The 16,476-nt window shown below is 44.7% G+C and overlaps 1 protein-coding gene across 2 annotated transcripts in view; it reads left to right on the forward strand.

Moving 5' to 3' along the window:
- The window catches only part of LOC135211125 (tRNA (cytosine(34)-C(5))-methyltransferase-like), a 149,447-nt gene that overhangs the window by 76,300 nt on the left and 56,671 nt on the right, over nucleotides 1-16,476 (forward strand). For both annotated transcript variants that reach the window (XM_064244239.1, XM_064244238.1), the window contains exons 6-8: nucleotides 2,772-2,901; nucleotides 3,880-4,057; nucleotides 15,616-15,770. In XM_064244239.1, coding sequence (XP_064100309.1) covers nucleotides 2,772-2,901; nucleotides 3,880-4,057; nucleotides 15,616-15,770 — 463 coding nt within the window. The remainder of the gene's footprint in view (nucleotides 1-2,771; nucleotides 2,902-3,879; nucleotides 4,058-15,615; nucleotides 15,771-16,476) is intronic.

Here is a 16,476-nt window from a genome sequence, read left to right on the forward strand (position 1 = left end):
TCATTTTGTCTAATCCGTCAGCTTCTGAACAAGGTAATGCGGTCTCAGAACCTCAAAATGACTGGTAGAGCCTTTATGACCGAAGGCAGAATGGTTTCCGGATTTGTTGGAACTCCTAATAGACGTGCTGAGAGAGTTACCTCCGTGGAACAACCTACTATGTCAGCCGCACGTGGAGCGGTACCACCAGTCAGTGAAGTCCCTATCACTTCACGGTTGGAGACTGTCAAGTGTCTCCTGCAAGTGAGAGGCTTTTCTCAGAAAGCAGCAACACAGATGGCAGGAAATATCAGGTCATCTGCAGCGGTCTACCAGGGAAAATGGTCAGCATACTGTGATTGGTGTCATAGAGGGGACTTGTCTCCACTCGGAACCACTGTTCAACAGTTAGCAGATTTCCTGATATATCTCAGGACAGAAAGGCATATGTCTGTATCTGCGGTAAAGGATACAGAGCTGCCCTAGCCTCGGTCCTACGCATGCAAGGTGTGGACATTTTATCTTCATGGCAGTTGGCTATGTTAATGAAGAGTTTTGAGCAGTCCTGTTCTCCGAAGGAACTAAAAGCCCCAGATTGGGATTTGACCATGGTACTGAGTAGTCTTTCAAAACCCCCCTACAAGCCATTAAGACAGTCCACAGATAGGAGCTTGGCCATGAAGACAGTCTTCTTATTGGCCCTAGCCTCAACCAAAAGGGTGGGGGAACTGCATGGTCTGTCATATGTGGTAAAGCATTCGAGAGGTCGGAAGTCAATGGTATTCGAGTTTGTCCCAGAATTCGTAGCCAAAACTCAAAACCCATTAGTAGTGGATGGCAGATTCGACTCCTTTTCCATACTTTCTCTGGCAGACTTTGTAGACAATGACAGGGAAGAAATGCTTCCGAGTCCCTTCAGAGTACGGAGAGTGTACTTAAGAAGGATGAGGCATCTCAGGCCTGGGTGCCGGAGGCTGTTTGTAAGTACAGGACAGAACAAAAAGGAAGTGTCTAGGAACACAATATCGTTTTGGCTGAGAGAAACGATCAGCAATGCATACATGGCAGAAGACACAGGGTCAAATAGCCGAGAGAAGGCTAGAGCACATGACATCAGGGGCTTGAGCGCTTCTTTGGCATTCAAGAAGAATTTGTCTGTGGAGAGAATTTTGAAAGCTGGTATTTGGCAATGCCAAACAACTTTCACTTCTTTTTATTTAAAAGATGTTGCCCATAAATCCTTGGACACTTTTTCCTTGGGTCCAGTGGTGGCAGCCTAGCAAGTGGTATAGCTCATCCAGTACCTCTGGCGGGTCAGTTTGTGTCTAGTCGAAGATGAAGGTATGAAAGTAGAATGAATGAGATGACTGGTCTTTCTTCTTTACTACTTTCTTTCTACTCCTTTATGAGAGTACCATCATGAGCTGGAACAGACTAGATGCAGGTGAGGTGGTCAGCCATACTGTAAAGATAATCTAGAGTATAGTATACTTCTCAGTAGCAACACATTCCTCTCGATAATAGGGAGAGAGAAGGGTGATAATAGATCCAGATACAAGGGACAGGAGTAGTTTATGAGAAGGGAGAGGTCTCCATCTTCCGTAATGTAATAAACCATGGCATCGTAGGAACTCCCAGAGAGGGAAACCAATAGATTCTCATATATCTTTGGTTCAAAGGTTAATAGTCCATTGTCTTAGAATACATCTGCTATTCGGAAAAGGATAAAGGTGGCAAACTCCCAGTCAGTTATAGAGACTTACCTCCTACCAATAAGTAAGTCTATCCTAATGTTAAGACCGAAGGTTTGTTTCGTATATGAACAAATGACAAATTTTTAACCAATTTGTATTTTTCATAACTAAAAAACATGATGTCATAACAGATAAAGGCCCACCTCTAACCACCCCTCTAACAGTCTTAACTGGGTTGGAAGAGTAACTGTCAGGTCACGGGACGCCAAGGGCATTCTGGGTACTACATACCCCTTGACCTGTTATAGATGCCAATAGTCCCTGGATCTCTCAAGTTTATTTTTAATTCTACCGGGTTCCAGCTTGGCACTGGTATTATCCTAATGTTAAGACCTCAGGTTTGTTAGTTATGAAAAATACAAATTGGTTAAAAATTTGCCATTTTAAGTGCTCTCTCTCTCTCTCTCTCTCTCTCTCTCTCTCTCTCTCTCTCTCTCTCTCTCTCTCTCTCTCTCTCTCTCTCTCTCTCTCAGTTCATGAACTGGATGAGGAGGGATTAAGAGAGATGTTTCCTAAATCAGTATGCTTGTGTTGACCTAACAAGAGAATTATGTTCATGAATATTAATTGACTTGTGGGTCACAGTTAGGGATGAGAGAAAAAATTAAGAAACACAGGAGAGGCAATAAGTTCTTTGTTACTTTGTCAATATTGGGGCTTCAATGAGGTAATCCTGACTCCACTGGGATGAAACCATTTTATGAAATATTAATTTTGATTCATTCTCTCTCATAAACTGAGATAGTTTTTGTTACTTTGGAATTAAAAAGTGTTTGTTACTTTGTAATTAAAATCTGCCTTATTACTATATATCTATGTTATTAATTACTACTATTTGGTAATCACCAAGGGAAAATAATGATTATATATGATTATATAATAGGTTAGTATATTGTATAAGGTAACCTGTTATAAAACTTGCAAGTCCTGGCAAGGTTCCTTATGTATTGGTTCTTTAGGGGTTTACTGAATGAATTACCAGGAATTTTTAATCACTGTAGAGTATTTTACTCATAATATTACATGAACATTTTGCAGATGGTAGCACTGGACCATTGAAATTTGATAGAATCCTCTGTGATGTCCCATGTTCAGGGGATGGTACTATGCGGAAAAACTTTGATGTTTGGGGCAAGTGGAATCCTGCTAATGGTGCAAATCTTCATGGGTAAGCAGAAAAGTTTTTGAAGCTGATACTGATGTAAATTAACAGGACATATCTATGTTTGTGCATTCAGTAGTGGGACTCCTGAATGTATGCCCCAATTTTCTTTTTTATTTTATCTTCCAGGATATTTAATTTTAAATTGTTGATGTTCAACCTCTTTGTTTGTTTTCTAACAAACACATTCCAGAGTCTGTGTGTAAAATGAAGAATGGAAGTATTACTGTACTTGCGTGAGCAGATCCTTAGTATCAGTCAGTCTTGGCATTTATCCTTAGGTCAATGCTACTATACATTTAATTTTTCTTTTGAAGTTTTTCTTGCATTTTTTATCTTTTCGTTGCAATTTTTGTATTTTCATATTTGACACTGATTAATTTTTGAATTTAGGATGCCATGTGAGCATAATCGTTGGCTAAGTAATTACTTGTAAGTATATTACAAAACTTCATTTTATATTAAAAAATTTATCACTTTTTGTGACTGATTGTATTGTGATTTGTGCATTTCAAACCTATCTGACTGGTCCATTTTTCTTGTACTATTTGGATTTCCATATCTCAGAAACCAAGGTTTCCCTCTGGCCTTTGAAAGAAAAAAAAATTGCATATCCTGGAACAACCATCAGGCTATCTGATTCTTCTTCTCAATATCTATTCACCAGTTAAAAGAAAAAAAAAGGATATAGAGGCGATAGAGAAAACAAAAGCAAATGGTTTTCAAAGTCAATAATGACTAGAAATGTATAAAACTATCTATAGTTATAAAATGTAGGGTTCATGTATTTGGCTAGGAATGTAAGATAATTGTCACCCCAAGGGGTGTGTGTGCTCATGTACAGTATATACTTTGTTTTATTTTCATTTACAAATTGGAACATTTTGTGGTAAACTAAGAGAGCAATATAAATGTTGGTATGGAGAAATTAGTATTTCATAAATAGAGCGTACATTCACTTTTGATAGTTTTTCAATATTCCAGACTTCAGTTAAGAATAGCACGCCGTGGCCTGGAAATGCTTGCAGTTGGTGGTCGCATGGTGTACTCAACATGCTCTCTTAATCCCCTTGAGGACGAAGCTGTGATAAAACGACTGTTACTTGAAGCTGATGGTGCAGTCCAGTTGGTAAACATTTCAGAGCAGTTGCCAGGCCTTAAGGTAATTTTGATTGAATTTTTAAATATTGAATCTAATGGTTCAGAGTCTTAGATATATGAATGACATACGACAACATGGAAGGAGGACCACTTCTGGAATAAAAGAATAAGCTGTATTTTGGTAGACCAAATCATATTCTGCAGTTCTTTGGTTAAAATATTTCCCTCCTAACTAGTTTGGACATTGCTGTATTTGTGCATCAGCCACTAGGGTGATGAGTCATCCTTCCTTTGAGTTGCTTTGACTTGCTATTGGGAGGAGGCTTCCTTTACTACCTTGTGTTGACACTGACCAATTGCAAGTGTTCTTGATTCCCCAGGCAGTCATGACTTTTATTGCCAGTATTGCCAATTTTCAGGGATCTCAGTAGATGGTCTCCCATATCCTCCTGGACAGATCACATCATACCTATTTGCGGATTTTTCTACAGACTGTACGTGCCCATTATTTTCTGAAAATTCTCCTATTTCCGGTATTTTCACTGAGAAATATTCACAAATTACTGTATTTTCATATAATTTTTGTGACTAGATACACATTTTGTGATCTTTCCCACCGTTATCCCTACATCTTTATCTTGCCATCTAATTCTCTGTCTCCCTCTCGATCTTCTTCCTCTAACAGGTTCCTCCCAAGCCCTCTTCACTCTATCCTTGTCATCCATCCTCAACACATGCCTATACCATCTCAATCGTGACTTATCACCTCTGCAATCTTTACTAAGCCTGCCCTTCTTATTTCATCGTTTTCCAATCTCTGAAGCAGTGATATTCCCATAATCTACCTCAGCATTCTCATCTCTGTTCTCTCAAACTTTACCTCTTCTTTTCTTGTTAGAGCCCATGTTTCTGCTCCATACATTAACACTGGTCTTATCACTGTTATATATCTTGACTTTTAGCTTCATTGGCATTTTCTTATCACATGCCACTCCAGCTACCTCTCTCCCCTTCCCCCATGCAGCTTTTATCCTACTGTCAACATCCTCCCTCTTGGCTTAAAGTAGATCCTAAGTATTTAAACTTTTCTGCCTGTTTTATAATCGAGCCTCTTTCTTGCTGTACTGTTCTGTCTCTTATCTTCCTCACTGCTGAGCAAAACCTCTGTTTTATTCACATTCACCTTTAAGCCACCCCTCTCTAAAGACTCCTGCCACTCTCCAACCCTTCTCTATAGGTCCTCCTCATTTTCAGCAGTAATCACCAGATTATCGGTGTACAACAACTCCCACAGCTCTTCATTCCTGATCTCTTCACTCAACTAAATGCACATTAGTTCCGATACGTAATACAAACCCTCGGTCCTTTAACAATAGGAAGGTAACTAGCGGCAGCTGGGACGGTCGTAAGCTTCGAACAAGGGGAGAACGGTAGTTAACTGCTTGTCCGATCGTGCGCGCGCCCGCGCGCCCAAGAGGTGAAGAATCACTTTTGCTTTCGGCCGCGGGTGTGAAGGACGTGTTCGTCATCGCTCTCTGCCCGTTTCATCGTCGTATGCTTTGTTTATATTGTGTTTTCTACTAATGGTTTGTTTGATCTTGAAAATGAAACTGTAAGTACACTGTTTTCATTTTCATTACTTAATTATGAATCAACATGGAGCTATCGCCGTAGACGGCGATTTCCGCTCTTTTCATGAAATTGACTTGAATTATGTCTCGGTGCCGAGGGCGGGCGCACTCGCGCCGAGTCATTATTTTGGGCGAAAGTGTGTAATTGAAAGATGTAAGTACTCTTTTTCATTATATTTTTGCCCTGTGCGTTCGTTGCCGAGAGCTTGATTGCGCTCGGCACGAGCCTCTTATTTTGTATGAATAGAATGCAATGAAAGTGGATTCGCAATGCAGTTTTCTTTTCATTTTCATTTATTAATTGCATCAAATTTAATTTTGGATCAATTTCCGCTCTTACCCGGGAATTAATCCTTACGATTTATTTATGTGAGAGTGAAAATCGCAAGTGCAGTATTCTGTTTCATTTTCATATATATTTTATGATAGCATCATATTATTTGGATCAAGTTTCCGTTCTTACCCGGGAATTGATCTTTTCCCCTTTAAGTTCTATGAAGTGAATCGCAAGTGCAGTATTCTGTTTCGTTTTCATATTACTTTTCACTGCTGTGCGGGGGTAGGGGAAGCGAAGGTCTGCCAGGAAGTCGTCGGAAAGCTCTCCCGCGACTCCCTTGGTATCCGATTCTTCGTCTTCTTTCCTGCCCCCCCGCTCAGCTTCCTCGTTGTATTTTGTATTTGGGGTCTTCCTTGCGTTCGGGGGTGGGGCATGTCTCCCCCCCGTGCGTGAGGGAACCCCTCTTACTAATCTGTCTGTGCTACCGCAGGTGCTACATCCGTGGGAGACGACCTTGGACAGGTATGGACCACTGCGGCTGCAGGGCGTGCCTAGCATCCACAATCTGCTGCAGCGTCTAGCGAGGTCTGGGGCGGTGACCTTGGAGCGGTCTCCACTACAATCTTCACGGCCGCTTATGCTGCTTCCCCCCGCTGGTCTACACTCCCCATGCTGTGTCGGTGACGCCGTCTGCCGCTTCTAGGGCCGGTCGCCGCCGTACCGAGGAGGGGTATGCCGCCGCCGCCTGTGTTTTCTTCGTGTTGCCTGCCCCAGACTTCCGCTGTTCCAGCAGCTCGCCCCTGGACCGGCCGCCAGTACCAGGTCCCGCTGGCTGCCGATGATTCTACGAGGCGATGGCTGGGCCTGCCGTACCTGTCGCTGATGTGGTTCCCGCTACTGGCTTGGCTGTCCCTTCTGTGTTTACCGCTGCCGCTGTTCCTCCGCCGCTCCTGAGCTGGTTGCTGTTCCTGTCGCTCCTGGTTCCTGCGCCTGTCCATGCTGGTCCTGCCCATGGTGTGTCTTCCCCAGTCCCAGGTCCTTCCGGACAGGTGCAGTCGGGCCGTGTTGCTTCGGCAATAGGCCCGACTCCGGCCTGGATGGAGGACCTGACGACTGTCCTGCGTGAGCTGACGAAGAAGAGGAAGGTGTCATCTTCGTCTTCGTCTGCTGCTGCCTCTTCCCCTTCGACTTCTAAGGCCCATAAGCCGAAGAAGAAGAAGGCTGCCTCCCCCCCCTAAGAAGTCTCCTTCGGGAACTTCTAAGGGCCCGTCCCACCTCGGTGGGACGGGGGGTCCTTCTGCTGGTCCTCCTGCTGTCCTCTCTGCCTCGGGAGCGGGGCCCGTCTCCCCTTCCGTAAGGAAGAGATAGACGGGGACCAGTGGGAGTATCGGTTAGCTCTGGTACTTCCTCGCCTGGTGCTAGCGGCGATGCCGCTACGCAGGTTTTCCGGCTCTGGTCTTCTCGTTCGCGGGAGATCCCGAGTGTACGCTCTTCCTCGGGAGACCGTGCAGCCAAAGTTTCGGCGCCAGAGTTCGCTCGGCGCCAAGACCACGGCACGGAGCCGAAGGCTGGCGAGAACCGCTCAGGTGACTCTCGCCAGGCCAGCGGCCGCTCTCGCAGCGACCAGCTGGTAACCGGGGTTTTTCCCCCTAAGAAGACTCCTTCGGGAACTTCGAAGGGCTCGTCACACTCCGGTGTGACGGGGGGATTCTTCTGCTGGTCCTCCTGTTCCTTCGGGAACGGGGCCCGTCTCCCCTTCTGAGAAGAAGAAGAAGACGGGGACCAAGGGTGTGCTGGCTACCGCTGGTACACCCTCGCCTGGTCTTGGCAGCTCTGCTGCTAAGCCAGGTACCGGTCTCGGTTTCTCGTCCGCGAGAAGTTCCGAGTGTACGGTCTCCTTCGGGTGTGACCGTGCAGCCAAAGTTAAGACGCCTGAGTTCGCTCAGCGTCATGACCGAGGCACGGAGCAGAAGACTGTCGAGAGCCGCTCAGGTGACTCTCGCCAGGCCAGCGGCCGCTCTCGTAGCGACCAGCCAGTACCTCGGGTGGACGTGACGGTCTCTGACCGGCCACAGGTTGAGGCTGGGAAGAGGTCCCCCAGGTCCCCTCGACTGACGGTACCAGCCTCGGCTGGTACCAGCGGTTTGACGTGCCGCGAGGACGCTCACCGGTCTCACCGCGAAAGCGAGCTCTGCAGGTCACCTGACCGCCGCTCCCACAGGGACCGGGCGGATACGGTGACCAGCAGCAGCTCGTCTGACGCACGGGACCGGGGTCGACGTGCTCAGTCGAGCCGCTCGCCACAGGTGAGCGGCACGGCCAGGCCTGCAGATCGATCCCCACCGCGGGTTGGTGATCGGCTGCAGCCCCCCCCACGTACGCTGGTCCTGCCAGCGAGTGGGGGGGGGAGCGTCAGGTCTGTCTCTCCACTACCTTCAACTACCTCGGGCTACACCGGGAAGAGCGAGGTAGCTAGGAGTGATCGTGAGAGGTGCGCCGCTCACGATCCCGTCACGACGCCGCACGTGCCACGTATGGTCTTAGGACCAACCAGGACGTACGCGCAAGTGATTGGAGGCGACCGTCAGGGGGGGGAGGGGGTAGCGTCAGTTCTGTCTCTCCGATACCTTCAACTTCCTGGCATACGCCAGGAAGAGCGAGGTATATAGGAGTGATCGTGAGATTGCGCCGCTCACGATCCCGTCACGACGCCGCACGTGCCAGGTATTGTCTTAGAACCAACCAGGACGTACGCGCAAGTGATTGGAGGCAACCGTCAGGGATCTGTTGCTGGTCCTTCTTCTGAAGGAGGAGGGTCTTGGGAGCTGCTCTTGTTGGAGGGACTGGACGGTCCTACTCCTCAAGACGCTGTAACTTCCGAGATTCAGAGTAACTTTGCCCAGGTTATTGCACTGATTCGTCAGCACAACGACCTGGGGGAAGGATCGCCGCTCCCACCAGCAGAGCCCATGTCTCTGCTCGAGTCGTTTTGGGGCCCGAGAGGGAACCCAAACCGACGGTGGGTTTGCCGCGATCGGAGCTTGCCGATTCTGTCTTGAACCAGAGTCTCTCGTCTCCGGACAAGAAGGCTCTCTCAGTTCTGGCCGGTCGATCAAGCTACTTCCACCTCCTCTACTGCGACAGCGGCGTTTCTACGTGTCTTCGGACACCGTATTTAAATACTCCTTCGGTCCTCCTGAGAGGTTTCGACCTCGACGAGGACTGGAATGAGTCGGAGGACGGTATCGGCTCTCTCCTGTCAGGTGTCGATCAGCCCCACCCAGACGACGTTCACAGTGGCGGCAGACCCTTACCTACAGTGAGAGTTCGTAACCCTCCTCGGGAAAACGTTTTCTCCTGACGATACGTTTTCCCAGACTCTGAGAGGCCATCGCCGCAAGGCGATGGCTGCTCCTACTCTTCTCCAACTGCTAGTTCCACTGGGAAGGCGAGCGAGTATCCAATTCCTCCCCCATTCCCTCTCTCCTTACGGCTACGAGGGAAAGGGGAGGGATCCTACAGAGATTTCTCTGTAGGATTCCACGTTGGGGACTGCGCTACCGGGGGGACCTTCGGGTCCTACCTGACGTAAGTCCCGGTCGTTGAGGAGGGATCCTGCCCCATTCTCGATTTCTACGGGAATCGAGAGGACCACCAGCCGATATCGTTTGACGAATTCGGTGGGGTTTCGCAGACTGCTTAGAATTCTACGGAATTTCTAGCGCAGTTCAGAGTGTTAGAGTTTCTTACGATCTCCAAACACTTAGGCGAGACCACGGTCCAAAGTGAGCGAGACGAGAATCCCCGATATGTTACACGATAATCGGGAACCTCGCCTATGCTCGAATTCCTGGAATTTCTAGCATTAGGAAGAAGACTGCTGCTGAAAGAAGACTATCTCACAATAGGCGACCAACCTGGAATAGAGAAGAACGGACGGGAATATCCAGTTTGGCTTGAACTATCGTCTTAGTATTCTGTTCACCATTGAAGCTTTCCTTCGAGGAAGACTTCTTCACTCTCTTTGATAGAGACCGAAGGTGGTCGATCTCCAATCCTTATTTTGTTTTCTTGAAGGAAAGAATTTAGGATGGAGATCGTTGTTCAGAATCCTACAAATATACTACGTATATTAACCTCGCGACATGATTCTGCTAAGCAGTTGAATGGTCCGAGGGGTAGGCGCATATCCTGGTTATTCTACGGATTGCGACTTAGACGAAAAGTATTCTAATTGAACTGCAACTCGGGTTGCCTGCAACCTCCCAGGAGTTTCCAGTTTCAATTTTATATACTTATGGTGTTGTCACAACAACACCATTTAAGCTTTTATATTTACCGAAATTCGTTTCGCATAAAATATAATTGCTCGAGCATATCTTTTTATGCTCGGTGGTTCTAGGCCGAACGCATTCCTTCGTGGAAAGGATTACTTGGCAACTCAGGATGACGAGTCAGCGACAGCTACTGCGTATTGAATTGCCCGAGGCATTTCAAGTACCAGCTGCCGCTTTGAGATGGACGGTTGGTTATGTCTTTTTCACCTGCTTTGATTGAATACCAACCGTATCTCTGCCCAACAATCACGGACTTAAGTCTCTGATTAACGGGGATTCTCGCATACATGAATGACCATCTACTGCTGTGACGCTAGTATTCATCGTCTTCGGTATTGCGAGAATTTTAAACAGAGATATCTATTCGACTCTCATCTTTCTGTTTACCGCACGGTAACAGAATTCTGTAATAGTCTCTTGCTGCATCGTATCTCGATAATGCGAATGATTTTTGCGGAATCAGAGTTTGTCCTCAAAATATCTTGTATTCGGAGGTGTGCAATTGTTCATTGTTCACCCCGGATTAGCAGATGTATTGAAAGACATCGCCTACTCCCACACCTGCCAGCTCTACTTCCAAACGTTCAGCCCATGAGCAGTAGTTCTTCAGGCGGCTCTCCCCTGTGTTTCATTACTGAAGAACGCCCGCTTTCATTGCACACCGGACAGCAGTGAAATGGCGGTTAGCGTTTTCAGTCATTTGTAAGCACAGGTTTAGAATCTTGAGATTCCTTCTCTCGATTCAGCTGGAAGACGTAGGTTGCATTCATTGCCTACCTTCGTCTTCAACGTCACATAGTGTTGTTTCTCCTTAAGCTGAGATTCAACGTCTATGAGATTTTCTTGCCATCAGGGACCTCGGTCTTTTGAAGGCAATTGACTTTCGCCTTTTGAGCTTATGCATTAAGAGAATCATCGCCGCGCCGTCCGGCATCGGTGACTAACAAATATTTTATTTGTTTGGTCTCTCAGCATAACTCTTAAAGGGCGAAGGTCACGTGACTTACCCGGATGCTTGGACAACTTGCCTCTACTGATTCCGAACCAGTCAGTCGGCAGCTGTCAGAGCGCCCGAGTCAGTTACGAACTATTCTGTGGACTTAGTTCGGTTGTTCCAGAGCAATCATTACTTCGTCTTAATAGCTTGTCAGTATGAGTACTGTACATAACCAAAGTCGAGAAGAGGGATAGGTCATACGACTATCCCCTTCTTTTCGTCTTAGGTAACTGCATGACTTCTCTTGAGAAGTCAAGCACAAAGGGATGGGGATTTGTGACGCTCGATTTCGTACCGATCTTCGTAGCGAACCCTTCGGTAACTGACGATTGGTTTGAGTCCTTCACAATACCCTCCCTAATGGACTTCACCGCCTCCGATACGAAGGCTATGCTGCTTTGTCCTGTGAAGGCGCGACGGAGCTGTCTGAAGAAACTCGACACCCAGGATGAGTGTGGACGCCTCTTCATCATTCTCTCGCGTTCCGCAAGAACTTTTCCGTGGCGCAGGTAATGAAAGCAGGCGCCTGGTCCAACCGGACCGCATGCACCTCCTTCTACCTTCGGGATATTGCCCACTGTTCCTTGGATCTTTTTCCTTGGGAACCGTGGTGGTTGCTCAACACGTTGTGTAGTTAACCCAGACCCTCGCAGGCTGAACAGCATCGAGTCCTGGTGTGACCGTAAGAATGGATGAGGAATGAGAGTGTGACTGGCTCCTCTTCCCATCTTTTTCTTCCCTCTACCTCTGGGTAGAGGGGCACGGTCGTCACCCTGCTGGGTAAGGACGAGATGCAGGTGAGCTACTCAATAGAGCACCATCCTATCCCTTTCAGTAGGGATAGGAGTAAATATCCACCACTTCCTCCAACAAGGGGGAGGAAGTGGATGCCAATTTGAGACAAACCCATCATTTTATGATTGTCTCTTGCAAACAGGAACAAGTTCTTGCTTGCTGGTACGAAGAGATACGCTTGCCTCTCTCTTAGTACTTGGCCCAGAGGTCTGACCATTGATCCTGCGGTGCACACCCCGATCAATCGGACAGAGGTTTGGATCCCTCCCTTGCTCTTACGACCAGGGAGGCACTCCAGGGTTGGACGAACACCAGTCTGTTCACCAAAAAGACTCAGATTCCTCCCACCAAGAAGTGAGTCTTCCTATTGTTAAAGGACCGAGGGTTTGTATTACGTATCGGAACAAATGACAATTTGTCGAAAATTGCATTTTTCCTAACTATACAAACCTGAGGTCCTTTACATATAGTCCCACCTCATGCCACCCCTCACTGCAACTTTTTGCATGGGCCTAAAGCAAAAGTGATTCTTCACCGCCCGCGCGCACGATCGGACAAGCAGTTAACTACCGTTCTCCCCTTGTTCGAAGCTTACGACCGTCCCAGCTGCCGCTAGTTACCTTCCTATTGTTAAAGGACCTCAGGTTTGTATAGTTAGGAAAAATGCAATTTTCGACAAATTGTCATTTCGTGATAAAACTATTAAAATATATACTCTGGTTTAAGCATTTTGAGAGTTTTGTGTTTTAACTATCAAACTAGGCTGTTCTAGCGTTTTAGAGGTGGTTGTAAGTATTTGAGGATTTTAGCTATTCGGCCCCGAGGGGTTGGGGGTATCCATCCCCCATGTATGCAGGTGGGTCCACTGTGTTTTATTGTTTATGACTGAGTTGCACTGGCATCCAATTATATCCTCTTCACTTGCATCTTTGAAAAAAACTAATAATCTTTCATTGATTTTCTTGCCCTTATACCTATCTTTTGTCATAAACTTATTTGTTTGGAAGCATACCTTCATGGGCTCCTCTTCGTGCTGTGGACTTTGTACATGCTCTTATTCCCATGGCTTTCCTTGGACCTCCATGAGAGCCAGGTCCGATTGTTTCAAGGATAGTATGTGGAGGATTCAACTAGGTCTATGACATATTAAACATTGGCTGCCTTTCTTCTAACCCAAAGACTACACCACAGGTCTTTGACATGCATTTTTAGGCAAGATCTCTGAAAACTGGTTGTAGCCATTGGTTATCAGGTCCCCTATTAGGTGAATCCACTGCTTCAGTGGCGAGTTATATATCAGTGTGGTCACTTTAACTTACGTTGTTAATGATTTGAAATCCAGCAAGTGTAGGTAATTCATCTTTTTGCTTTTTTGTTTCCATAAGTTGAACTAAGTTTCTTATCGTGATATGATTTTGTAGTTTAATTATCAAAACAAGGAATCCAGGAAGCAAAAGGGAAATTGCTGTTAGAAAGATGCCATGTGGATGTAACTGCATTATTCATGCATCAGATGTAACAGGTGGCCTCACAGAAGGTGCTTAGTCTTTCAAAACTTACTTAAAGTGATTTTCATGGTTGGTATGACTAAAAAAGCTTATAATGTAAATAATATTGTGTTAAGTGGAAGTGGCAAGACATAATTTTCTGCTACTTTAGCTACACTGGTTCGATTCCCTACTCTGCCAATGCAGAACCAGAGGAATTTATTTCTGGTGATAGAAATTAATTTCCAGATGTGGTTCGGATCCAACAATAACCTGTAGGTCCCGTCGCTAAGTAACAATTGGTTCCTAGCCATGTAAACAAACAATCTAATCCTTCGGGCCAGCCCTAGGAGAGCTGTTAATCAGCTCAGTGGTCTGGTTAAACTAAGATATACTTAACTTTAGCTATACTGGAATGTGAGGGCATTAAGTAAAAGAGCAACAAAGTCCTGAAACCAGTGGAAAGTGTGATTGAAGGGCTTCTGGTAAATAATATCCAGTTAATGAAAATAAACATGGACATACTGTACAGATTCCATAAGTAAGATGAGTGTTGATTCACACAATATAGAAATGGGCACTTACATAAAAAGTGGAGATTTTGAAGAGATAGGAGTAAGAATTGTTGAGATTATGCCTTTTGAGTATGTAGGGAAGATTATATTGTGAAAACAATATCAGAGCTAGGTTTTTCATGGCCGGAAGGTAGAACAATGTTGTCTTGCACTGCCATGTAGACTGTTTGAGAAGTGGTAGATAAGTCAATAGGATGTCACTCTGGAGAAGGCAACAGATGGTAAACTTTACAGACAAAGTAAAAATTTATCCATGGTAACCAAATAAAAGAAAAACTGATGATACAGGCAAAAAAGTGCTCAGAAAAAATTCCAATGGCATTTCTTGTTACAAGTAGACAACCATGCCAGAGTTACTCCACAAAGGTAATTTATCGTAGTATGGGGTGTTGGTCAGTCAGGATTTGGACTTTTTGCAAAATATGAACCATTTTTGCCCAAAAATATCCAATTTTATCCAACATTTTTAAAAATTGATGTGATTTGTTTATATAGGCACCGTTTAGGCCATTACAAGCCACCACCTGTACAAATCCTCACTTCACAAGGTACTAGGTGTTGGCCTCTCAGAACTTATATACAAAGAGACCCCGGTTAAGGGCCTGGGTTCTGGTCCTTGGGGCCCGACGCTAAGTGAAATTCACCTCTAACTGAAATTCAAAGTGTACAGGCGTCACAATCCACCTTCAGTGCCCTAGACTTGTAAACGATGCTTATTTTGCCCTAATATGTAATAACTCTAATGAAAATGTGGAATTTCATTTGCCTAATCATGTACTGCTACGGTCTGCCTGATACAGGCAGTCCCCGGGTTACGACGGTCTCGGCTTATGACGTTCCGAGGTTACGACGCTTTTCAATTATATTCATGAGAAATTATTTCCAGGTTTACAACGCATGTTCCAGGGTTACGATGCACGTTCCAGAGTTACAACGCCTACAAACGCTGATCTGGCAGATGAAATATGACACCAAAAATGCAAAATAATCAATATTTAAAGGGTTTTTGATGAAAAATGCTATAAGAATGCAGTTTACATAGTTTTGAATGCACCTAAATCATTAAAAGTAAGGTTTTCTTAGGGTTTTTGACAATGTTCCGGCTTAGGACGATTTTCGGCTTACGACCCGTCTCAAGAATGGAACCCCCGTCGTAACCCGGGGACTGCCTTTAATACAAATTTATAATGTCAGATTCAATTAACTTTCCCTTACGATTGCCCACACACATAGCCATAAACAACTGAATGATAACAGTTGTTTTGCTACAACAACCGAACCGAATCTGATAATAATGTTGTACTTGTATTTCAGCCATCGTACTATAGTAAAAAATTACCGTTTTGTTACAAATGCTCTAAGTAGAACAGGACTTACATATATTTGCATTACCATGAAGATGGGCATTTTAAATGTAAGTGCTTCCTTTGTCAAAATTGGGTGTTAAGTGTGCTGTATTTTTTTTTTTTTTTTTTTTTTTTTTTTTTTTTTGAAAACATTTTTTTTTTTTTTTTTTTCAGTTTATGCCTGGTTTAGAAGACTGGAAAATAATCAACAGGGAAATGGAAGATATTGACAGCCCTGAAAACATCCCTCTGAAAAACACTAATTTATATAACAAACATTTATTTCCCCCTTCAGCAGAAGAGAGAGAGAAGCTCAGCTTACATAAATGGTAAGTATGTTTATTTTATAGAACTCTTAATGGCTTACAGAGGTAGAGATGGAATTTAGTAGTACTATTGTTGTTGATTAGTAAATATTTGTTAAGTACATTGTAAGAGTTGCTGTAATGCAGTGAACCATCCATTTATATTTACCAAGCTTTTCTCTTTTGGCATTGTTGTCATCATAAACTTTTCTCTATTTCTGGATTTATTTTCTGTGTTCTTAAGCAAACATGAACTGCTTTATTTCTATTATATGAAACCAAAGGATTTTGAGAAGTGTAAGATTATTTAGCACAGTCCACCAGAAAGAAAGGGGAGGAAGGAGATTGTAAGGATGATGCATGCTAGATGAGAACTAGAGTAAAAGGTACATGAGATATAAGAGAGTGGAGAGGTCTCATGAAGTTATGTACCTCATATTGTGAGAAAATTCCAACCCTTGGCAGTTGATGATTGAAACGGTTACCCAGACAAAGCAATATGAAGATTCTTGGTATCCTCAGGGTAAGTGTGAGGAAGATTATCCTTTAGTCTGGCAGTGTAATAACTGGAAGAGTACTTTTCAAGAAAGAATTGCTAATTACACCCTGTGCAAGAAGAAAGAAGATACATGTAGGAAGTAAGGTCAAGGTCTTTGGTGAAATATATTATGTGCGATTCAGTCATCTCAAGAAGAAAAACAAAAGGGGGAAGCACACTAAATGGAATTAT

The sequence above is a fragment of the Macrobrachium nipponense genome, chromosome 4, assembly GCF_015104395.2.
Source record: "Macrobrachium nipponense isolate FS-2020 chromosome 4, ASM1510439v2, whole genome shotgun sequence".
Classification (NCBI taxonomy): Eukaryota; Metazoa; Arthropoda; class Malacostraca; order Decapoda; family Palaemonidae; genus Macrobrachium; species Macrobrachium nipponense.